Genomic DNA, 26,881 nt, shown 5'->3' with positions numbered 1-26,881 from the left:
TTCAACTGATGGTAATTGATACGCCGTGCCCATAATATTGCAATGCCACTCAGGATTCTTGAAAAGCCGAAACAATCTGAGCGGCAGCTGCCTGCGCTTATCACCTTGAGACATAAAATTTTAAGCCTTATTTGCCCAGTCATTTCACTAGCTAGTAATGCTTAAACATAACTGCTTAGCGGCAGAAATAGTCGCCGTCCCTGAGTCGTATCGTTCGGGAAAACTGCAGCCGCCAATTTATTCTATAAAGTAGCTGTGCGTTATGTGAAAAAGTATTCGATCTCGGATCTAAGAATCACTGTAGCCGGTAGATGACTCCACAAAGGTTGTGAGAGGAATTTTTTTTTTGATATCGCGAGAGCTTTTACCAGTGGGAGGCTCCTTTGCGGCTAGATTATGGGTACCACAACGGCGCCTATTACTGCCGTGAAGCAGTAATGTGTAAGCATTATTGTGTTTCGGTCTGAAGGGCACCGCAGCTAGTGAAATTACTAGGCAAATGACAACTTAGCAGTTGTAGTGCCGCTCAGAATGTTTGGGCTTTTCAAGAATCCTGAGCGGCACAATTGTAATGGGCAGGGCGTATCAATTACCATCAGTTGAAGGACCTGATAGTCTCGTCCCTTATTTTCATAAACAAAAGAGAATAATGAATACCTGTAGGGAGACATCTGCGCGACGCTTCAGGTCGGGCGTGGCTCGCCTGGCCTTCCTCGTCTGTCGCTGGGCCTCGTGCACGCGTCGCTTGAGCTCGGCTCGTGCTCGCTTGCACTCCCGCGCGTGTTCGCGGCCGAGAGCGCCCGAAGAGTTGCAGCCGCGGCGCCACTCGTCCGCGCGCTCAGTCAGAGGCGTGATGAGGCGCTCCATCAGGGTACTACAACCGATAACTATCACTGTATACGTGAAATTTTCTTTTCTTTCATTCATCTAGAGTCGAAATCTCGACGAACGATAGGTTAGTGGCCCTGACTACTAAGCTAGATATCCCAGAGATCGAATCCCATCATTTATATGATGAATATGGAGTTTTGTTTCCGTGTAATGGATGTACGTATGTTTTATAAGTATATTGTATTACATATATCGTTGTATTGTACCCATAGTACAGGCTATGCCTAGTTTGGGGCAAAATAATTTGTGTAAAAGTGTGTCAATATTATTATTATATTAAAAAACCTGCAGTCAAGTGAGAAGTTGATATCACTGAAATTTCAACTTCGCCCTCTGTCAATTAACTCGGCGGTGGTGATATGTGAAAAACCGTTCTTAACCGTTTATATGGTTTATTCTACGAGATCTTTAAAAACGAACTGATACATCCAAAAGGCATCAAATAATGGGAAAAGGTAGAACTCTAAGACTCACCCACCTAACGGGAGATAGCAGTTATGGTATTTATGTACAAAACTTTAGAACTGTTGAACATTTACAAAATATGAAACAAACACAGTATGGATAAAACTTGAAAAACTAATCTTAATATGAATATAATATACATGTCTAATCTACATACATAATTATTGAATTTCACCAAATATAATGTCCCATTTTAGAAACGTGGCATCATGAACTCATACCTAATTTTAGGTCCTCAGTTTCAATACAACGCGGACATTGCCCGTAACCTAAACAAACCCTTCAAAGAACCTTGACGTAATTTGAGTACAGGTAACCTATATCAACAAGAAACCGGTAAATAAGGGCTTTTAAATACTATTGTAAAATATTTTTTTCTTTTATTACAAAATCGTCATCTCGTTAATTATAGCGACAGTTTGAATACACATTTGGTTAAAAATTAATACAGCTCACTGACAGACGTATTGATTGATATATACGACCAGACGGACGTATAGCGAAGTTTAAGTGAAAGGATTTCGTAGGATAGCCTTCGGATATGGAATCTCCAAGCATCATCCTATATTAATGTTTGCCATGATGGGGTTCGCTGTAAACCAGCGCGCAGCACACGCTACAGCATATGCTTAAGCATCACCAATAAAAAATTGTAAGACCGTGTATAATGTAATTATTTTTGCTTTCTTTTATTTTGATAAATGTTCGTGTTTTGTGTGATGTAAAATAAAAATCTGTCCTTGTGTCAATAGATGCCATTCCAAGTGCCAAGCCAAATGTAATAGCAGGTACCTACACTCGCCACGCGTGACTTTGAGCGGGAAAGCTTCATCTAGAACCAAATAACCCAAGCGAGCACGGTTGACCCTATCAATAGGTAGCACAAACAAATATCAGTATTTTATGAATATGAAAGGTATAAGATTTGCATAAGAGGTGTATTAAATTAAATCTTTATTAAGTTATTATATATACTTTTCAGGTTTTTGAAGTCGGTTTTTTTTAAAAGTAGTTTTTTTTTATCACTTCGACTGATCGGCTATTCAGAATGAGTATGTCAAGATTTACGTACAATGTGTCTCAGGGATTATAGATGATGGAGCTTAGCCCATATCCCATGTGATTAATTTTTTAAAATAAAAAGGTACATTTTGCAAGTTACAACAATTTAATGGAATTCCCTTTTAAGTTCACATAGCTTTGCTACAGATCAGCTTTGTTACAATACTCAATTTTGACTATGAACAACAATTTTACAACAGCAATTTTTAGTTTTTTATCATGTTTTGGGTTAAGATCACCAGAAGCGGAAGTGCTCAGTTTGGATGTGCACCTTCAAATCCCCCTTGATCCATAAATTTTGGCTCAAATAGAAATAAAATTTGGAATATTACTGTCAATTATATTAAACTAAATATATAAAGGAAGACTCCAAGCAGGTAAAAGATAATTCGGATAGTTATACATACCTTATGAAGGTCTTCATCCTGGTCTCTATAGCACGGTGCCGCAGACACACTCTGGTGAGAGCTGTACCGATCTCCTTCGTTGCTCCTGAAACAATGAAGAAATTCAAAATGAAGCATACCAAAAGTAGTTCTATTGACAAGACCTTGTTAACAATTTTAGTACACCATCGCCCCTACTCTGTGGCAACACTATAAGGCGATATACAAATATCAACGGCGAATAAAAGCCGGTGAGAAGTTTGCAGTCTCATTCACATTCGGTGAACTTCACTTCAAGCACCGGGTGCAATTATATAAGGCACAAATTGGTCTTACTTGGAGTACTGTTCTCACCTATGGGTGGGCGATCGCCATCGCTATCCTGATGGATTCACCTGGTGGTGAACCACCTACGCGTTTGCTCTTTTTAATAAATATATAAAAAAAGTTGAACTACAACGCTCGTTTAATGTAGAATCACCATTGAATGTTGCTTGACATTATAGAGATGATGATCTATAGAAAGACGTATAGAGCTTGACATCTGAGTTTAGACAAGGTTCTAAAGTTTTGAATATTACTTTATTATTACCTACTGACAGGACGTAGTCGAAAATAAGATATCCACATGCGAGAACAATACTTATAATATTATAGCGCAAAACTGAAGAACTCTCGGATAGTTCAATTATCTGACTAGACATTAATTTATTCTTTAAATATTTTTCATAAATATAATCACGATAATTATTATTGGGAGTAATATTAAGGGTCAAATAAAAACATATTCACAAAGGCCAATGACTGTAATGAAGTGTCAACATACTACAAATCAACATTTTATTTGCTCCATTACGTACCCTGTGTTAGCAAAGGAATCGTGTTTCTTGGCCTGATTAGCATAAAGCTTGGATATATATGAGGAGGAATATTTAACGAGTGTTAGGTTTTAATAGCCTCCACCTTGTCTGCTCGATCCATTGGGTACAATATAAACAATTCAGAGATAACACCTGTTGAATTAATTGGTACTCGATTTAGGCTCGCTGGACACGAGTTAACATTTCTTCTAGCATTTTTTTTCCATTCTTCCTAACAATTTGTAGATTTTATTCAAGTATTAAATTGTTAGCGCGTTAGTTGTCAAGTTTTTGTGTGAGAAAAAGTGCGAGACAAGCAATCGCGTTATGGCCTGCGGAATTGGGTTGGTCACTTTGAGACATAAGATGTTAAATCTCATTAACTCAGTAATTGCAATAGCTACAGCTAATACACTGCTTCATGGCAGAAAAAGACCCCCACTGAGGGGGCTATAGCCGGCATACTGAGCAAAGAAGCTCCCACTGGACAAGATTTGGTTGATGGAAATAGATGACAAGGACGATTTTGTAGCATGTGGGTTGAGGATGTGAAGATAGTTAATGAACATATACTCCGGTAGTTATTAATAGCCCACCATACTTAAGGAAAGTGAACGACACGAACGAATTAAGTTATTACAGGATAACCATACAGATTTATAGCAAGCCTTAGTTTAAAGATGAATCAATTGACATTTCACTCATCGCCACAACCAGTTTGTGACAGGCGAGCTCGTAATGCTACATCTAATAATAATAGACTAAAGTTACGTCATTTGTCCGAATAACACAACACATTTTCGAAAATAATATAGTTAATGAATTTAATACCTACGTGATTATATTTGAATGTTATGAATATATTTCTTCGAGATTGTTGTTACTGTCTTCGTTAATATCTCTTGTTCGAAGCGGATTTATTCATGCAGCAAACCTGACATTAGAAGAGACTATATTATTATGTAAAGAAACACTAGCGTAACCTTGAAAACTCAATGGAAAATTGAGAGACTTGAACAATAATGTTTGTGTTTATCTTGTTTAAGAAATTATAAAGTGTACTTTAATGTATATTTAATACCGTATGTAATATTATATACAATCGTCAGCTCTCGTCAAAATCTGATGTGCTATAGTTATAGAGAAAATAGGAAAATAGAGGGCGTTGTAGTTAACATATAACCGAGCTATACGTCAATTAACCAAATCAAAATATAGATATTACTAGTGGACCCGACAGAAGATGTCCTGTACACATGTCTTAAATTTTATAAAAATCGGTCCAGAAGTTAGAAGGAGTTCACTAACATACACATGAGCAGGAGAATTATATTATATGGACGGAATTGAGAATCTAAACCAAACTTAAATTTCACTGGAACACACAAAAAATCATCAAAATCGGTTCAGCCGTTTAGGAGGTAGTTTGAAATGAAATGAAATGAAATTTATTTGCAGGAAACATTGTACTTAAGGTGTTAACAATATAATGGATAATCCAATATGTTTCGTCAATTGACATGCAAAATATGTTACAAAATTGTCTAAACACTAATCGTACTGTTATATTGAAACATGTCGGATTTCACAATGATATCAATAATATTTATAAAATGAAATTTTAATACTTATATAATATTATAATATGAGACGTAAATAACTTAATAATTCATTTAGTACCTATGTATAATATTAACAAATTCAATGTCATAAAAGTATATTAATTTACATATATTATTATCAATTGTGAATCTACATCATTATCGAATCCACCTGAAGAAACACAGAAGGTTTCATTAAAATCGGTCCAGCCGTTAATTCAGTTACAACATACGCACTTTTTAAATATATATATTAAGATATACAGTTGAACAGGGCTTCTCATAAGCAATCGAATGATACATATAATAAAACATACTAAAATAATGAAGGTATCTGAGTGCACAATTAACCGCAGATTTTTCTTAGCCTATAATAATATATAATATAATTAGCCACAGCTTCCAACGCACCACAAATTTGCCAGTATCACCAAAGTAAACTACTAAGCTTTGAGTATGTTTCCTAAGTTTATCGGTAATGACCGCTGTTAAAATGAAACAGATAGCTAGCCTTAATGTTAAGATGAATCAATTGACATTTCATTCATATCCACAACTATTTAGACTTAAGGGCAACTTGGGCAACAACCAATGACTGCTATACCGTCATATCTTTCGAAGTTTAGACTATCGTTAATTAGTTAGTTTTAGACATGTAGCAGGCAGCAAGTTTATAGCATAGTAACTTAAATTTGTAAAGATATGAAGAGTCATTTTCTCATATTTATTTTGGTGTAATGCGGGAATTAACGTGATTGTTCGCCGGACCCTGGCTGTAACCGCTTGCCATATATCCTTTAAATTTTAATAAATTGTAACTAATGAACTGAATCTAATATCTTATGCTTCGAATGTATTCCTCGAGGTTTATCAAAAAAAATAAAATATTTTGACATTAGAACAGACTGGCTCTTCACACTGACGTAAGTTTGAAAATTATATAGAAAGCATAGTGTTATCACAGTTTTTCTACTAGAAATAAAGACGATAACAAAATTGAAACAGGTTCTTAGAAAGCTTACAACCTTTAGTAGCATTGAATTAAATGAAAAATGAATGAAATAATAATAAATCTTACAGTTTTAACACGTGTCGGTAAGTAATAAAAAAAAATCCACACAATAGTGTTGTTGAATTTGGATTGTTATTGAAGCGAACGACAATTCAAGAGAAATATCTTATAATCTAACTAAATCTTATTGAGGAAGTAAATTTAACTTTTTCAACTTTTTATGTTAAGACCATTTTGAAATCAATGCAATACGGTATAGAAGTCCAAATCAAATTAAACATATTTAAAACAAAAATGCTTGCATCTTTTATACGTCTAAATAGACTATGACATAATATGTGAAAACGTCGAAAAAAATTGAGATTAGAACTAAACTCTCTATAGAGCAATTCACGCACACTAATACAAAGTGTAATACAAATCGCGGGTGTAAGACGTAACTTGTCACGCACACTAGAGTATTATTCCTAGCCTGTTTTTATCGGTTGTCTAACAGCAAGAGACTCAATCCAGACGTATTAATTATCTAAACTAAAGCGTCCTATAAATACGTAATCAGAGACATCCTTATTGACATCAACAACACAATGACGTCATTCGTTTTTTCCCTATCCATAATATTTCGTGTTTATTATCAATAAATTACTATTCACAATGCAAAAATACGACTGAGATATGTTTTTGATTTACGCAAACACAAATTATATTTAGATTAAAATATCTCTGACCAACACTACTTTGATAGGAACTTATAATGGCTACTAGGTACTCGACTAAGTAACAGGCTAAGTCGAGTTAGTAAGTCTTTTGTGGGGCTATGTATATGCTTTGACAACAAGATCCCAGAAAATGTTCAAAAAATGTTCAAATGTATTACGAAATTCAAAAGAATTTTTAAAAAACTATTGTTTGGACTATAACATAAATGACTTTCTTAATGATATCACAGATTGGAATGGAGCGACCGCCCTCAGGCTATTAAATAATAAATCTAATTTTACATTGTAACCCTATTTTTATGGCGGCATACCTTTTTGAATGGATGGTAGTTTTTGACTTTCAATAAGTGATATAATATCCTATTTTGAATAAAAATATCTACATTCGAGTAGGGAAGGACTTGAACTCTAATTAATTGATGAAAGCCATAAATGCAGCATGATTGGTATGGACAATAGAGGAAGGTTTTTCCTCCATGTATGTACCTCTTTATCGGTCTATGTAACGGAATATTTCAACGTAATTTCACTCACTCCAAACGTAGATTAATTAATTAGATAACTAAAGAAAAATTAAAGCTGTTTTGAGGCAGCCCAAGTTACAAATTACTTAATAAGAAAATTATTAATAAGCAAGTAAAAGTTCACCGGTTTATTGTAATTTAAAAATATAAATAAGCACCATTCCCGAATACACATATGGGATGAAATATATAATCCACGGGCAGCCAGGCCTCATTCTAAGAATATTAACGAATATTATTGATTGACGTTGATAAACAACATTAGAAATGATATATTGATGACATTATCAAAATTGACTGTCATAACTATTATAACGCCAAAAAAACAAATTTGATGGCAAAAATTATTGGCCGAAAAAAACAAGTAAAAAATATTTACAATGTTTATAACCCAAATGGCAATCCCAAAGAATTAGCTCACGCTCGTTTTAAGAATACTGCGCAGAATACCGCAGCTAGACTAGTTTGATTCCTGTCTCGCCCTGTTTTATATATAAGAACAACTGTATGAACCGGAAGATACTTTTTAAAAAAAAATTATCAATGTAGACATTTAATTGTATGAAAGATGTATGCAGGTACCAATTATTATTAGTAAAGTATATTTTTATTGGAACAAACACTGTATGTACAGGGAAACATTAATTATAAAATAAATATAACAATCAATTATTATTAAATATGAAAAACTTCTCTAGATAAGAATATCATATATATATTACTGATTTTATTCTGTTAAATAGTTAATTTATTATTAATCAAACAATTTCTATATATTTGAAACAAGTATGGAATTAAATATAGAGATATGTGTAAGTATACGAATCATTATTTTAATGATATGAGACCTAATTTAATAATATAATTTCACCATTTTAAAACCACAAACGGTGTGGAATATGAAGGAAATAATCAGCAAAACATAATAAAGACGAATTCAAATCCAACAAAAAGGCTGAAGCCACCGGGCTACCTACAACTAAACAGATATTTTATAGTTAATTATTTATAATCATCTGTTATTTTATTTTAATACAAAATCGAAGTTTTATATATACTATTAACGATAAACCATAGTTGCCAGTTAAAAAATGGCCGCAAGCATAGGTTGCCCTGATTTCAATAAACGATTCTTATCCCAGATTTAATTCAAAAGAAGATCCATTTGTAACGTGATTATCCATCGCTGCTGTCATCTCTGCTCTGGGGCACCCCAGTATCAGCCCAAACCATTGGACTGTGAGCAGAGCTGCTCGAATTGTCTGGTATCCGTAAACTTAATCACGTCATGAGGTTGCTTGTTGTGTTGTTGATTGTGTGTCTTCTACGACATCGATCACGTAAAGTGTACTGAAAAGCTATGAGCGGATTCCTGCCTCCAAATTCCACCTTCGCAATTTCAAACAAATACACCTATCTCTACCAATTTATTAACTCTAGTAATCAGAAACATCAAAATAAGTGTCTGTTTTAAATATTAACAATGAACACATAAAATATTACATGTTATAAAATAAACATTTACTAAATAACACACGGACAGACATTCACAATAACGTAATATAGATATCAATAGCAACAATGATATAAAAACGATACATGGAATAAGTTGTAAAATCAGTTCGTGAATAACTTTCTTAGCAATCCGACGCGCGGGAACTAGAGAAATACATTATTATGAAGCAAATAATCAAATTTTGCATTTTTGCACTGTGTGTTTGCAACGTCTTGGGAGGTAAGTTTCAGTTAACTATTCAATAGACGAAATTAATGCGAATTAATTATTTACGGCACAGTCTGAACTTAATAGGTACTAACTACTATAAATAGGTATACTTGTAAATTTCAAACATCCGCAAAACATTAAACCAATGTAAAATTAAGATTTTGAGACATGCGAGCAATGTATTATTTTCTTTTACTACACTTTACTGATGGGGATTTCAGAGTCGTACTTGATAAAATATGAAATATTTAGACAAGCTAAGCTTTAAAATGAGTTTGTCAATATATCAAAATATTCCAAGTAATATGAGATATAACAAACCGTGATCTGGGTCCTACGAAATAATACAGTTATAATTTTTCTACCTTTAAATGAATATAAGTGAAAATAAACAATAAATTCTTAATTACTACTCCCCATATGTAATTAAATATTTAAATAAACGGAAACAGACAAATCAACTTAAAGGCTAAGTATTATTCAAAATAATATATTGTAAAACTTTTATGGTGACCTAAATACTAAAACCATCTAATCTACTATCAATCAAACATAATATACATTTACCGTTATAAGATTGTAACCAGTTTAATAATCACCAGAGAAACATATTCGAGTGCTAAAATATTTCTCTCAGACTTGATAGTTCAAATTCTTTGCTTTAAGTATATGAAGACAAATAAGAATGCAATTTTAAAAATTATTGAAAAATTTGTTCCAATAAAACTTTCCACGTGATTGTGTATTAAAGAATTGTAATTCACGTAGTAAGTGCTAAAAAATAGGCAGAATTGTAAATAAATTTTTACGACTGCCAAAATTCGAATAGTAAGCAATGTATTTTTTGCTTGTTACTTTCAGTTGCTCCAATCAGAAATATCTGTCGGAAACAAAATGTCCGGTATATTAGAGCAAATATTAATATATTCTAAGGATTTACACAAATGCTAATTCAAGTCGAAATTCAACTATTTGACATTGACCCTCACCGTAACCTGTCCAAGTCTGTAGTAAAATAAACACCAAAATATATAGGTCATTTCAAAGCAAAAAAAACAAACATTTCTGGTTCTACAATCCGCATTTAGTAGTTGTAAGGATATTTATCAAATGTCGTAAAGAGCACACATTATTATAGGTCATTGGGAAACTATTCATTGCCATAAATATTAAAATGCAATATTTATTTCCTATCGACAATCAAAGCCGCTGCCATCAAATAGATGATATATACCTTTGGTCATGTAACGATTTTCCGCAGTCATATGCATATGATACCATAATGCTTCTGCATAATTGATTTCCTTCAATTTATTGATGGTACTATTGATAATGCTAACATTGATAATCTTGTTACACATGTTTCACAAAACAGGTAACTTTTAGCAATAATTTGTGAAATACTACATGATCATTTAGCAATTGAAAATCAATTTTTTAGCATAATAAAAGCGTTTTAACATTATTTTCAGATACATGCGTGGTGTCAGATATTCCACCGGACCCAAGGTCTAAATGCTGCGGTCGACATCTTGCTGCAGAACACGTGCGCCATGGCAGTAAGTTGATTAGCATTAGAATATAATTAAATAATATTGGAGACCAACAGTATTAATTTATTATAAGCGTATACATAACATTAAGATACTAATTTAATTTTAAATTAAAGTAAAAACTCTTGGATATAAAGATAAAATTTAATGCTAACAGGTTTAGAGACTTTAATTCGTAAGTTGCTGTTAGTTAATTTTCTCCAAAAATGGGATGCTCTGTGGCCGTGTTTTTGAAAACTTAGCGACTTTCACCGACAAAGCCCAAATGATTGCGAAACTGAAGTGGTAGTGGGCAGGGCACATAGTTGGATCACGTAGGCTCCCCACAAGATAGGCCGACGATATGGTCAAGATCGCCGAAATACGTTGGATGAGGGCAGCGCAGGACTGATTGTCATGGCGATCTTTGGGGGAGGTCTTTGTCCAGCAGTGGACGTCTTCCGGCTGATGATGATGATAAATAAATTTGTGTTTTTTTATTTGTGTAGAGGGAGACGCATCGCTGAACCAGTTTCCATGGCTGGCACTAATACAAGACTCATCAAACAGGACGACGTGCACGGGAGTATTAATAAGTTCGAGGTTTATCCTGACTGCAGCACAATGCGGAATGCAACAAAGGGAACCGTTAGTTTTCTAATTGTTACTTTAATACTTTTTACTTGCATAAAAATCTTCCAACTGTCCTTCGTTATTAACTATGTTGGGTAATATTGCGATAGACCAATAGCCAAAAAATAAGTAGTTCATCAAAAGTGCAATTTCTAAATTATACTTGTTTATAATATGTGATAAACAAGTATATATTAAAATTAAAGGGACTGAATAAATAACACAAAAACTAGAAATTAGGCGTCCAGGTGTAGCTTTAAAAATTAGAATAAAAACAAATTACTTTCACTTGAAAAAAATTTATCCGCGAATGATATTCGGTTCTTGTGTGTCAATAGTGGTTTCTTTGAAAAAGCAAAAGGTTGTCATCAGAAGGTAATTAATTATGTTTCAGGACGAGCGTCCGATTAGGAGAATACAATAAGACGAACACAGGCCCAGATTGTATCATGGAACGCGGCACGAAAAAATGCGCTGACCGAGTAATGACAGTTCAGATTGACTTCATGGTAGCACATCCTAACTTCTCAAGGCAAAGTATTCGTGGAAATGACATTGCTTTGATCAAACTGAAAGATCCTGTTCCCTACACAGGTAATTTAGGCATAGATTATGATATCCAAAAGCGTTGTGAGCTCATATTCATATTTAATTTCGGTGACGCTTCAATAATTTGTTTTATTGTAAATCTTTCAGAATTCGTGAGACCAATTTGCTTGCCCACGTTTGACGTAAACACCTCACCCAGCAAGGATTTGAGATTTATTGTCGCCGGTTGGGGAAGCAAGCCGTCGCACCTTCAAGAGGATGATGTTGTTAAACACTACGTAGAAATTCCGCACAAATCTTTACAGGTAATTATAAAACATTATTACCTACATAAATAATTATGCCTAAATGAGGTGATGATCGATCTATGGAATGTTTGGGTCTTCAATTGATATTAATTTAATGAACAAGCATAAACATTAAGCACTAGCTGACCCGACAGACGTTATTCTGTATATAATAAATAAAATAATGTTTTTATATGAATTTGTCAATAATATATCATAACATCAAAAATTACTTCGTAAAATATGCACCCTGATGTCGTAATGAAATTGTTTCACAGCAGAATTATCAAACCGTGCGTCAATAAATTCTCTCATAGAAATTATATATGGACACATCAAAGGAAAAAGAAATTTGTTGTATTTATTTAATTTAGCAGCATTTTCCTTTTTATTCACCTTTTAAACCTTCTCTGGACTTCCACAAATAATTCAAGACCAAAGTTCTCGAGTTTTAGCGAGACTAACGAACAGCAATTCATTTATATACGAGGGGAGGTCAAAAAGTTCGCGGAATGACTGGGAAAAAAGATGAAATGATACATTATGTTATTTTTCCTTTTCAATATATTCCCCCTTAACACGAATACATTTTTGGGATCTGGCATATAACTTATTAATACCGTCGAAAAAATAGGTTTTGTCTTGGGCGTCAAAATACGCCGAAATCGCCGACTTGACTTCATCATCGTCTCTAAATTTTTTTCCACGCAGCTCTTTCTTCATCTTTGGGAATAAATAAAAATCGCTAGGGGCCAGGTCTGGACTGTAGGGTGGATGGCGTAGTTGTTCAAAACCGCATCGATGAATGGCAGCCGTCGCAACATGACTCGTGTGAACGGGCGCGTTGTCGTGCAAAAGGAGTACACCTTTTGTCAGTTTTCCTCTTCTTTTTTCTTTAATAGCTTCTTTTAATCGGTCCAATAGGGAAGCGTAGTACTCTCCCGTTATAGAAACACCACGTTCTTTATAATCGATCAAAAGAATACCTTCAGTATCCCAAAAAATAGTCGCCATGATCTTTCCGGCCGATTGCGACACTTTAAATGTTTTTGGGGGTGGTGTGCCTTTTTTGTGCCACTGCATCGACTCCTGCTTTGACTCAGGCTCATAGTGGTGAACCCAAGTTTCATCACCGGTTACAATTCGGGCCATAATTTCTTCCCTAACTTCTCCACAGCGGTCCAAATACTCGCGGGAACAGTTGACGCGCTCACGTTTTTGCAGCGGCGTGAGCATTCTCGGGACCCACCTTGAACACACTTTACTCATGCCAAGATGTTGATGAAGAATATTTAAAATTGTGGTTTCTGATACTCCAACTGATGCTGCAAGTTGTTTCTTCTTCAACCTTCCGTCTTCCAATACAAGTTTTTCAACTTTTTCAATGATTTCCGGCGTAGTGGCCTCAATGGGCCGTCCAGGTCGAGGATCATCTTCAATTGACTCCCTTCCTTGCTTGAAAAGGCCGTGCCATTTGTAAATCATGGTTTTACCAGGAGCAGAGTCTCCGTAAACAGCTAACATCTCTTGCAAAATAGTTTGAGGCGTTTTTCCTTGTTTGGTGAGGAACTTTACGACGGCGCGATGTTCAATTTTCTCCATAGTGGCTAGTTTGTTCCCGATTTACTTGTTCACTCGTTTGTAACTCGAAAGCTAATGACCCAATTAGGCTAGAAATTGGCATATATAGTAATTATGAGTTACTCAAGTAGCGGCTACCTGGAGGAGCGACCTCACCCCCGCCAACCCCGCCATTCCGCGAACTTTTTGACCGCCCCTCGTATATAGATTAAAAATGATAACATGAATCTGTAATAAAAATGTGTTTTTTTTGTTAATAGTGGATATTTTGCTTTCATTTCCGCATTGAACTAAGGGGATTTAGTTTTTATAATGGACACTTTTAAAGGATTTGTGTTTAATTTCAGAGTTGCAAGGCGGCCTACGAAGGTCACGGAGTTCATCGCAAATTCCAGATAACTCAAAACCAGATTTGTGCCGGGGGTGAGAAAGACAAAGATTCATGCAGAGGTGATGGGGGTGGTCCCCTAATGTATGAGAAGGACGGACAGCACACGTCCGTTGGAATTGTAAGCTACGGCCCTTCCGTGTGCGGCAGTGTTGGTATACCCAGCGTGTACACGAACGTCTACAAGTACCTACCATGGATCAACACTGTGATTTATTATTAACAATGAAATCTGATTACTGAATTGATTTAATCTAATCTCACCGCCTATGAAAACAGTCTTGAAACAATAACCCAGTCCTAAAGGACATGGAAGTAATGAAAAATGCTAAATCATGATTTCATCGCTATGTAAGTCTTAAATTGGGACAGGGTTGATAAACAACAACTATCTAAGAGAAACTTAGTACGATAAATTAAACGCTGTCTTCCTTTCAACTATAAAAAATTAAAAAAGTAATACAATTTTACTGGCCGGTTACGATACATTTCCGAAGATCTTCAGGAAAACCAAACCATTATTTAAGATTTACTTTTCCCTACTATGATATGAATATTATTAATTATTGTTTGAACAGTATAGTTAGTTTTGAAAGAAACCTTGGAGATTAGCAATCTTAATGTCATTTGATAGAAATATTCAGGGGTTGCTTCTTTTATCTCCAATACAAAAGGTTTACATGAGGGATTTTAGTTGAGCAAATTGTTGATTCTTGGGTGTTGCGTCTCTGTGCAGATTCTACCGCATATATCACGGGGAGTGTTCAAAGGAATTGAAAACAGCAGCCAAATTCCACCAACGTCGAAATGCGAAATTCCACCCGGATCATGTTGACGTTTGCCGATCTTCCACTTTTTGCAAGGAACTTGCAAACGGGCAAGGAACTTGTCTCCTATAGCCACTTAGTGGAATCAATTACCAGCTGCACTTTTCCCGAACTTATACGAGTTAGGGACCTTCAAGCTTAGATCATACTCCCACAGCTTAGACACCGGTGGTATTGCGGATCTCCATTGGTGGTTGTCTCACCACTTACGATTGCCTCCTCTTATATGAGACGGACCAAGTAAAATCGCTCCATGTGAACACTTTATTAGATGTTAAATTTAATGTACTGTAGGTTTAAGTTTCATAATACGGTCTCGATCTAGTCTAGTATGTAGTCATATATGAACATAGAGTGCTAGTTAGATTTAAATTATTTAATTATATATTGTAATATAGGTTATAAGTGCAATTAAATTTAACTGAACAATATTTAAGCGTGTTTTACTATGCTATGTATATCTGCAAATACTTCTATGAAAAGTTTTAACATAGTAATTGGAATTCCAAACCAATCGTTTAAGTTGGCTCCAGTTACCATCCAAAGAATTACTTCAAGGTGGCAGTATTCATAAACTGACATGCTATTAGGTGCAGCAAATGTACCCCCTTCTATAGTGTTTGCGCATATAGCAGACGGGTTAAACCATTTGACACCAATTTTCGCTACGCACTACCACCACAGTCCACACCACAGGAATGTCTACACGTTCCATATTTTCTACTGCGCCATCACCCTTTGACAAAGTTTAGGATTAGGTTATGATCAGTCAAACACAAATTCTGAGCATATTTTGAGTCATTGTATGAAAATATAAATCCTACCAGAGAAAAATTACTGATTCATTTTTAGTAGGACTGATTTGTTATACGTTCCTTTCGTCATTTCTTTTTTTATCACTAACATTCTTTTTAACGTTATCAATTACAACTTACTTATTTTTTCATGAAGTACAAACTCGCAATTTCATAAGTTTTTTTATGCTTGATACACCATTACCACAGTAGGTTCTATTCTAACCATCTGGATGTGTGATGCTCTCATGAAAAATATGAGGAAAAGCAATATTCTGCAAATGAATTTCATCGAAAAATCGTTCTGATGTGATACTAGTTCAGCATGGCAGGTATACATTATACACGCAATGTTGGCGCCTGCAAATCTACTATACAGTCCAAGGACGTGCATATCATATAGGCAATTAGGTAGTGCGTACCTTGTTATGAACCTAAATAAATATAGCATTAGTGTTAAAGTTAATTGAGTACCTACGGTAGGTAGTCTACAGATTGCATACACTAAGCAAGCAGCGTTTCATACAACTTATGTCGTACTGTCGGACTAAAACGCAACTACGACTATTAAGATCTAAGTGCCTAACTTTCTAGAAAAACCAATACACGCCCCTGCTATACACATACTCATAAGGCAACGTAATTATAACAAGCAAGCACTGCAACCTATACACACATAATGTTGTCGAAGTAATAATTACCTTATAATTAGAATTAATATTTTTTTTTTCAACAGCACCATGTCTTCGGAGCATAATACCTTCCACCCATAACCCCGAAAGAATGCGCAAAAATCAAACGCCTATTGATTTTTAAGCATACTTGAACGAAACAATATCATTGCAAGTAATGTTTCACCACATAAAGTAGCAATTTCAATTCATCATTAATGGCATGCTTTTGTGTTAGTAATGCATTTGACCGTAAATATAGTTTATACTGAATCCACTATACATAAAGCTCCTTTGTACACTTTCAAAACGTTTTTTTTTTATGGAATAGGAGGACAAACGAGCGTACAGGTCACCTGGTGTTAAATGATCACCGCCGCCCACATTCTCTTGCAACACCAGAGGAATCACAAGAGCGTTGCCGGCCTTTAAGGAAGGTGTATTGGTAGTGGTGTTATTGTTTTGCCGTGATTGATAAACAAAACATTTTTCATTAATACGATAAAGTATTAAATTTACGAATTTCAACATATTCATTAATTATTATTGATACAGGTAAAATTAAAATTGTTTTGTACAAGTTAGTACCACCATCCTAATTTCACATCACACGGTTAAAGTGCGTAATTTCATGATATCCAAAATGATGCTTAAAACAATTTCCAAGAAACTTCTTGTATCGCAAAAACTACTTTGTGAAATCATAAAAGGCATTTATTTTCTCAAAATTGATTCCTTTAGAATTCTTTTGATATCATTTCAAATATACCAGATAGACTTACATACATCGGCAGTCAGTCGGTTAAGACATATTTATAACATGAGTTTGAGGGGAACAGATATTTCTTTGGAACACCTATTGTATAATAATTTACTACATATTATAAAACAAAGTCCTCCGCCGCGTCTGTCTGTCTGTTTGTTCGCTATAAACTCAAAAACTACCACACCGATTTTCATTCTCATTCCACCAATGGATAGCTTGTTTCTTGAGGAAGGTTTAAGTATAGAATTTGTTTAGTTTTTGTATTCATATTTTTATAAATTAACAGTATTTGTTGGAGGTGTCGGAAAAAATTAAGCTAAAATCAGGCTTTCAACGAAAAAGCTGTCCAAAGCCTTTGTGATATAATAAAATATTGTATGGTGGAATTGTTTATCTTATATAGGTCTACAGACAAGTTCACAATAGCATATATTAAATATTACATACAATATCCATTTAATAACTAAAAAAATTGGCAATTGGAATTATAAAGCGGTAATGTAAATGTTTAAACAAATACGATATTAATCCTTATCATTTTATTACTCGCTAATGATGATTCAAAAATACGTTTTAATTTCATTTTTAACTCATTTGCTTTAATTACACATTTCCGATGGCTTTGAATACTTACATCATTTTTTTTTCTATTGAGAGAACTGCGTCTGTCGGGACAGCTAGTAATGCACATATTGTTTGTACCAGTTATATATTATATTAACGCCTTTTTAAAACAATGGCAAATATACCAACTAAGGATTTCGACCAAGAACAGCCGACAGGTCAGGCAGATTTGTCAATATGTGCGCGTATTCAAAATACTCAGAAGCTAATTCCAAGTTGAGTTTATGACTTAAAATCAAAATTGGTTACATTAAGTACATACTCGTATTACTTTTCAATCTTATTGTAGGTACCTGTTACAGACATTCTTCTCTCTTGGACGCTTTTTTGTCAATACGCTAATTAAATTAAACTTAATGTACCTAAGTGTATGATTCACACAACTTGTATGATACAAGATCTCTAAGTACTACGGATTTAAGACTTGCATCCTCGTCTGGGAGTCCTCGGGCACTAAAATGTTTCAGACATTTTGAAATAACAAAAAGTATATTTTTTATTTATCGTGGAGTGTACGTCTAGGTCGACCGAAGGTATTGTAACAATGAAATATTATGTGCTGTTATGTTATTATAATATAAGGACGTGGAGGTAATGTAATTTGCATGCCATTTTTGGCTAATGTGTTGAGTCGTATAGTATCGTTTGCTAACTTTTATACACACATTATGCAAATAAAGAATTATTATTATTATTAAGCAGTAAATAGCATTTTGGAATATAAATTTGTGCAGTCGGCCTACTTAGTCTACATCACCAAACTACACCTTATGTCCTTCAGAATCTACTATGACTACCTTTTTAAGGCGCCTTAACTAGCTGACCCGGCAAACGTTGTATTGCCATATAAATTATTTTTAGAGTTAGACCGTTTCTCTGACATAGCTTGGACATTACTTTATTTTTCTAAAATAGCAAAGTCCACGTCTCTGCAGCATTCACAATTATAATATCTGTATTTCCACTTAATAGTTCACAATTATTACTTTATTGGGGCATAGTTTTCACCTACAATTCACAATAAGTAATGCCTACTCAAACTTAGCACTCTAGCATATATAGGCCACGACAACTAACTGTGTTTAATGCTCACAAATGTAAATTATTCGTGTAAGTTAGTTGGCACTACAGCAGTGCTCAAATAACAGTTAATTCAACTAAAGATCAAACAATTATATCTTATATCTTTAAACGAGCAATTCTTGTGTATATATATATATAATTTGAATCTCGGAAACGGCTCCAACGATTTTCATAAAATTAAGTAGTAGTCAGTTCAATTTAAAAAAATGGTTTTATCCATGTTTGAATGAGAAACAGCTACAATAACATTAGAATACAAAGGTAAATTTCGCCACTATATACAAGACTATTATAGCTCAGATGGGACATTGGGTGATCCGGAAAGCAGAAGACCCCGGTTCGAATCCAGATGTCCTATTAGTTTTTTTTTGTTCAAGTTTTGTACATTCTTAAAAATCCGAGCAAGGCTCGGTCGTCCGGATATTTTATATTATTTCTTTATTATTACAATCAGACCATTCACAAAATAAATACAAATTGTAGTAGTCGTTTTGAATGTTGGTACTGTCATGGAAATCTATGATTCATTATGTCGGTACTGATTAAAGTGTTCTTTAAAATAAAGTGATAATTATGTAAAATAACATTACAGACAGTGTAATAAATAACAGCGGTTATATAAATGTAATTATTAATTGGGATATCTTATGGCGCTCCATGACGTGGGTAGGGCTTTTTAACTTAAGTAATCAATCAATATTAATCGTTAACGAAGCATTCATAACAAACTATTTTGTTCGACCGCTTTTGCTCCGACTCACTTTTCAAATCCGACAACCACGTAGGTCTTTTAATTTTTCGGGTTAATATAAAGCATACACTCACAAATGATGTGCCTATCCATTGGTAACAGAATTTCAAAATCGGTTCTGTAGATCCAGAGATTAGCCCATACAACCTCACCAACTCTACCTCGTCATAATATTTTTATAGATAAAGAAAATCCCTGGATAAGATCTAGTACCTACGTACGGAAAATCGTAACTATCTTTGACTTTTCTGTCCCAATAAACTTATGCGACGGTAACCCACCTTATCTGTGCACGCTGTCTTTTAATGGGACGACGTATAGCTTACCAGCGATATAAAGTTTCTATGGAAATTGCAATTCACAAGTCCCAATATAAGGCGATAAGAATGACTTACGGCCGTTCCCAATATTCAGTCTCTCTCTTACTTGAGATAAAAATCGTAACTATCGTTGACTTTTCTGTCCCAATAAACTTATCGACGGTAACCCACCTTATCCGTACACGCTGTTTGGCTGTGGGACGACGTATAGAAATTGCAATTCACGCGTCCCAATATAAGGCGATAAGAATGACTTATCGGGTATATTGGGACAGCTTCAGATTATCTTTAGATAGTATTTTTGGAACGGCCGTATGACAAGAGTAAAATTTATTCCATTTCTGTCTCTGTCATTTGTCATGCTGTATATTGTCATTTACCCAAGGTGACACGTTGCCAATAAGTCACTCGATTGCAACATAATATTATAATACAAAATTAAATCTAAACGCATAAATAATCTTGCGCGATAGATGCGTCACAAAGGAATCATAATATGTCTGTGGGTAAACAGGTTTATACGATTATATAATTATTATCTTATACTAAGGTTCAGAAAGTCTCTTTGTGTTGATGTGACGAGTGGGCCGATACTATGGTATTTACTATGTATAGGGCAGAGAATTTGCATGAAACACCATCGGTCAAAACAAATATCGGACAGCCTGGGACTAGGCAATGATTGTTTTTTCGTAATAGACACAGTACAATATTATATGACTATTTTTAAAGTTGAGTTTATTGCGACGTTTCTTCCCTTTTCACTCTCGCGCCATCTGTTTTCGAAGCGGTGGTAGAAAGAAGTCCGGGGTACCGGCTTTTTAAATTTTTTTTTTTCACTTTTGTTAAACACACAATTCCTAATTAATTAAACTTAAGGAAAATGATATTTCACTAAAGTTTGTTGTTAGATTTTAAATATTATTTCGTTTTGGCTTTTTTCATTTAAAAAGGTTGGTGATTCGTATAGGAAGTGATTATGCACTTCCCAGTATCAGATTTATAAAAAAATATTGAAGACCCCAATAAGGCTAACGGGACAAAGTATTTACAAAAAATATTGTAATGTCATCATCCTTAATAAGTCTGCAAACTTTTATGTTAATCCGACGTTTTCAAGTGGGTGAAACTCGCGCTCAAAGGTTACATTTTTTTTATTTTTATGAAAAAACGGGACGAGTAGAGCAGGACGTCCAGCTGATGGTAATTGATACGCCCAGCCCATTAAAATGCAGTGCCGCTCAGGATACTTAAAAAGCCGAAAATTGTGAGCGGCACTACAATTGCGCTCGTCACCTTGAGACATAAGATGTAAAATCTCATTTGCCCAGTATTTTCACTAGCTACGGCGACCGAAACACAGTAAATTTTATACATTTTGCTTCACGGCAGAAATAGGCGCCGTTATGGTACCCATAATCTAGCCGGCATCCTGTACAAAGGAGCCTCCCACTGGTATTTTATTTACTTTATAAATATGTAGATTTATACACAACGAGCTGATAAATGCGCGAATGAGGGCGGCGGTGATCATTTAACACTTATTGTCCTCCTCTTCCATAAAAAAACCTTACAGTGAAACTGCTCGACTCAGCTAGTCTGCAGTTAGAAGGGAGCACAGGTGCAAGCTAGTTCACATAGACCAATAAAAATCCACCATAAAGAACTAACTAGTTTCCTATTAGTCACCGCTTGATCACGACTTTAATAATTACAGTCCATATAATATTAGCTTATATTACGTTCTGAAATAATTAATGAATGGAGTTACATTCGGTGAGGTCACGCCGGAAAATAGTTATTATGTTGTCCAATGTTTTTAAAATGGACACCAGCTCACCGACCGTTCAATATTGTAGCAGCCATCTTTATGAAAACTGGGAAAGTGCAAGTCGCACGCCGTACCACCAAAGTCAAATAGTTGAAGGCTCCTGTGCAGGATGTGGACGGCGCCTGTTTCTGCAGTGAAGCAGTAATGTGTAATCGTTATTGTGTTTAGGTCTGAAGGGCGCCGTAGCTAGTGAAATTACTGGGCAAATGAGACTTAACATCTCAGTTAGTGTCAGGGTGACGAGCGCAATTCTAGTGCCGCTCGGAATGTTTGGGTATTTCAAGAATCATGAGCGGCACTGCATTGTAATGAGCAGGGCGTATCAATTACCATCAGCTGAACGTCCTGCTCGTCTCGTCCCTTATTTTCATAAAAAAAGTTAGTAAATATTTAATTTAAATTACTGAATCTGCCATATGTTTGGAAAAAGTAGAGCTCGTGAGATTAAAACATACAAGAAACTCAACACTTCAACAGCCACTCTTTTGAATCAATGAGTATTACACAATAGCTGAAAGTAATTCATAAAAAAATTGTTTGTAAGGTGCAGCAGCCAATATATAAATCATGTTCAAAGGTAAGCATTGTTCAAGATGTAATATTGTATTCTTTATGAATCGAAGGGTAACCACCGTATTACTACTATGCAATCTATCCATTTGTCCATTCGTCTGACAATTCTATCTAAAGCCGAATTCACCAACAGACGTTTAAATAATGAACGGCTGTTTTAAGGTTTAAACGGCCGTGTTTTAATATTTAAGTGTTTATCATGCCCTAACCATTGATTAGGTACTATAAACGATTGATAAACTTAAACGAATTAGCACACGTAGGTTATTTACTTGTTTCTTTGGCAACAATGTCAATTACATTGATAGAAGGAAAGTTGCTAAATTAAAAAGCCGTTCACGATATGGACATAACTTTGACGAAGCGAGCATTACATTTCGCAGCATTATTATGTTACCCTTAAATTTTTGGATGTTATTTGATTAAAAGCAATTATAACATAATCATTACACCATTCTGTCATTTGTTACTCATTCACTCAAAATCGTTCGATTAGTAAATCGTTATATTGTAGTTAGTTTAGCCTTACTTTAACAACACCTGACCAAGTAATTGGGCAATTGAATGTCGAATCGGCGGTAAGTAGATCATGAAATTTATTTCCTATCTAAGCCTTTTGTGGGGCGATGTATATGCTTTTACAACAAGATCCCAGAAAATGGTCAAAACAAAAGTATTATGTTATTCAAAAGAATTGTTGTAAAAAACGTTTGTGTGGTAAAGGTTACTATAACATGAATGACTTTCTTAATGATACCACAGATTGGGAATGGAGCGACCGCCCTCAGGCTATTACATAATAAGTTTAATTGTAAGATATTACTTTGTAAACATATTTTTCGATGAAAAAAAAGCCCGCTGAGTTTGTTGCGCCCGTTCTTCTCAGATCCGAGGCATTCATTTTGGAATGGGTAGTAGTTTTTGACTTTCAATAAGTGATGTCACGTCCTATTTTGAATAAAAATATTTGAATTTGAATATTTAAGCACAAGATATAGGGATATCTATAATATCCTAGTCTTGTTCGTCCGATTCAGAATTTAAAATCAAAACGCCATGCTTGGCTGAGTTTGTGAGGCGTTACAATGATCTTGAAAAACACATTACGGAGATGGGTTTTAACAAATGAATACTTTACTTATTATGAATTAAGCGAATATTACGCAAAAAAGCAAAATGTAAATGAGAACAGAAATGATTACAAAGTTCGGTCGAGTCATCATGCCACAAATAACTCTTTTTCCTTAAATACTATAATATTTTACATACTTAGCTGTTTTATAAATATATTTTAATTGTTTTGACTATCGATTAAGGATTGGTCTTCGCTGCGCTCCAACTAGATACCGCAGGAGTAATCGCAAAGTGCGGCAACTATTACTACGCCCAAATGGGAGTACTCGATCAAGCCTCGAACAATGTGTGACGTTGACGTGCCACATGTTCTGTTAAACTTTGCTAATAATTGAAACTAAAACGCCGGGTTGCGTAGTTAATTCTTATATAAAAAATACTACAAGAAATAAGAAAGACACTGGAATCACATATCATCAGTAAGTATTTTGTATTTTATTCATTTCAGTGTGTCAAGATGCCGCGCACACAAGCATCTAACGGTTGACGAAAAAAAAAGCTATTGTTCTTAGGTAGGGCGGTATCTAGTTAAAGCGCAGCGGAGACACCAATCCTTAATCTAACGTTTTGACCTTTTACTCAATGTAATTGATGTATATTTTCATTGAAAATCATATATTTTGAAAACTTGCAAAAGCACTTCGAGATTCTTGCAATTGCTGTTTATGTTCACAGGATCGTCTTGTGCACATAAGCAGCCAACAAAGTAATTGACGAATCAATATTATTTTTATGACCCAATATACATATTTTTTTTTAATTTGACTCGTCCCTCCTACATAATCACCATTGCCACCTTAACATTACCTTCTAATAATTTCAATGTTTCTTATGTCCCTTAAACTAAATAATGTGCAGTTTTCTCATATAAAAGATTAGGAACCAGAGAAGGATATCATAAACATTTCAAATTATTGTCGATTCTGTACAGAAGCAGCAATGTATGCCACAACACAATAATCACAATAACACAATGCAATACGGCAATTGTTTTTGGTATTCTACAAGCGTGTTTGTGAATAATTGTCAGCTGTATGTAATTGTAATTTGAAGTGTAAACTTCTTTAGCATCGTTGTGATTCGAAAGCCGATGAAACGAAAAAGCGCGACAGTAAGAGACATACACTTAAATTCATAGGATTAAACGTGGTTTTCTGGTACCAGGCGATCATAGATTCTGACGTCAAGCGCACGACGCGGTGATAGTAATGTCTTTCATAGCGGTTGAAATCATGTGTCATCATAGCAACATGTAAGAGCACTTCATATGCAGTTTAGAGGTTCATGCACAATGCAGGTTTCACTTTTTTCACGCGCAGTTTTTTTTTGTATGATAATGAGATAAGATACGTTTCAATTCCTGAAAGTTTGTCGCTATGTAAGCACTCAATCGATATCGAGTAATCAAAGGACAACAATACGTGTCAGGTACTGAAGGTTCTATTATGTTCTGTTAAGTATTTTGATGAGAAAATTTAAGTTTGACTTAGGGCGACTCAGCGTCGCCTTTAGCTGCCATGAAATAGGAATGAGCAAGCACTATATTTGTGTTTCGGCTAGAAGGGCGCAGTAGCTAGTGGCATTGCGGGGCATAATTTTCTCAAAATTGATTCCTTTAGAATTCTTTTTGATGTCATTTCTAACACTACCACCGCTTCGAAACTCTTCAATCCTAAGCAGGAACCGCATTGCAGCTTAAATGCACTCACCCCACTGGAAGGGCGTATTATTAACCATCAGAAGAACCTCCTGCTTATCGATTTACTTAAATTATTACAAAAGGTAGTAGAGTAATCTCTTGACACATAAAATTACAATACACGATGCCAACATCAATTGCAACCATAGGTTTCCCAACACGTCACTAAAACTTGTATTGCCCCATTTGCACAATTAGATCAGCGAAAACTAGTAATTCTGGTTTTCGGATAATAGATTATTAAACAAAATGATTTTTCCCAAACTCAATAAAAATAAAACATTTTTTATTTATGCAATTACGAAACCGACTTTACATGATGTCTACATCATAGCACCCTTAAAATATTATTTCAAAAATAAAATACAACGTTATAATGTGAAAAACCATCCTAAAATATAAATTAGTACATGTTGCTTAGACTTTTTTGATGTGTGTAGTCGCCGTTGTGGTACCCATAATCTAGCCGGCATCCTGTGCAAGGGAGCCTCCCACTGCTAAAATAAATATAGCCCAATGAAACAGCCACTTCGCTACTCAAGTATTTTTATTACCCACTTGCACAAAACCTACATTTAGCAAGACCCATCTATGAAATATTTATTATCATTGGATTCTTGAAACAGTTTTCTGTTGTCTTCTGTGAATTCTAATCATATTATTGTAAAGGACTGTTTATTGGTGCATGGTTTGATACAAAAATAGCCACTAGCGTAGATCAAAGTACAAGAAAAACCCATTAAACTACATGGACAATTTTTAATTACTTTGAAAGTCGACATCACCTCTCTTTTATTTATCCAATTTCTGCTATCATACATCATTTATATGTTTGGTGCGCAATCACGCTGTTGGCCATTCTCCATTCCCAAAAGTCGTTTTTCAGTAGTATTGTCATACAAAAAAATTTTTTATCAGTAGTTAATATATAGTACAAAATATAGCTAGTATGAAACCTTCACACACTGTACAGAAGAAATTCCTCTAATTTATAAAGCCTTTCCTATCAGGCCAGATATCAAATAAGATTAAGACTAAATATAATATAAAAATCGAAACAAATCATAAGTTTTTCTGAGCCCAGAGACGGCCAATACAACCGGTTTGAGTTTAGTTCTTTTGGCAAATGTTTTAGACCGATTTTTTGCTATTTGTTATTGAAATGATTGTACGAATTGAAAGTTTTATATGTAGCTATTACCTGACGAGGTTACTTTAAATTTAGATGTGATACATATTTGTTTTTTTTTTATGGAAGAGGTGGACACCCGATCGTTCGGGTCACCAGGTGTTAAAATATCGCCACCGCCCACATTCCTTTGCAACACCAGAGGAATCACAGGAGCGCTACCGGCTTTTAAGGAAGGAGTACGCGCTTCTTTTGATGCGCTTAGTGTCGTATCGTAAACAACGCACATGGAAGCTTATTCCACAGCTTGGTTGTACACAGAAGAAAGTTCCTTGAAAACCGCACTGTGGAGCCACACATCTAGATGGTGGGGATGATATTCTAATTTGTGGCGTGTCGTGCGATGGTGTAATATCCGTGATAATTGGGGTAGAAGACATACAATGAAAAGACGTCTGTACGC

General features: G+C 34.8%; 2 protein-coding genes across 7 annotated transcripts in view; one reads left to right on the top strand and one right to left on the bottom strand.

The window, feature by feature from the left end:
- LOC126973149 (protein MTSS 2) overlaps positions 1 to 26,881 on the bottom strand; it is a 195,460-nt gene that overhangs the window by 41,753 nt on the left and 126,826 nt on the right. For all 6 annotated transcript variants that reach the window (XM_050820298.1, XM_050820300.1, XM_050820302.1 and 3 more), the window contains 2 exons: positions 2,826 to 2,910; positions 658 to 874 (listed from right to left, as the gene is read on the bottom strand). In XM_050820298.1, coding sequence (XP_050676255.1) covers positions 658 to 874; positions 2,826 to 2,910 — 302 coding nt within the window. The remainder of the gene's footprint in view (positions 1 to 657; positions 875 to 2,825; positions 2,911 to 26,881) is intronic.
- Positions 9,132 to 15,474, top strand: LOC126973153 (phenoloxidase-activating enzyme-like). Its single transcript, XM_050820308.1, has 6 exons — positions 9,132 to 9,255; positions 10,719 to 10,805; positions 11,288 to 11,426; positions 11,806 to 12,005; positions 12,108 to 12,265; positions 14,176 to 15,474. Exons 1-6 carry the CDS (start codon positions 9,198 to 9,200, stop codon positions 14,437 to 14,439), a joined length of 906 nt encoding a protein of 301 aa, XP_050676265.1. The 5' UTR covers positions 9,132 to 9,197; the 3' UTR covers positions 14,440 to 15,474.

This window comes from Leptidea sinapis, chromosome 28 (genome assembly GCF_905404315.1).
Source record: "Leptidea sinapis chromosome 28, ilLepSina1.1, whole genome shotgun sequence".
NCBI lineage: Eukaryota > Metazoa > Arthropoda > Insecta > Lepidoptera > Pieridae > Leptidea > Leptidea sinapis.
This window is presented reverse-complemented; position numbering and strand designations above follow the sequence as displayed.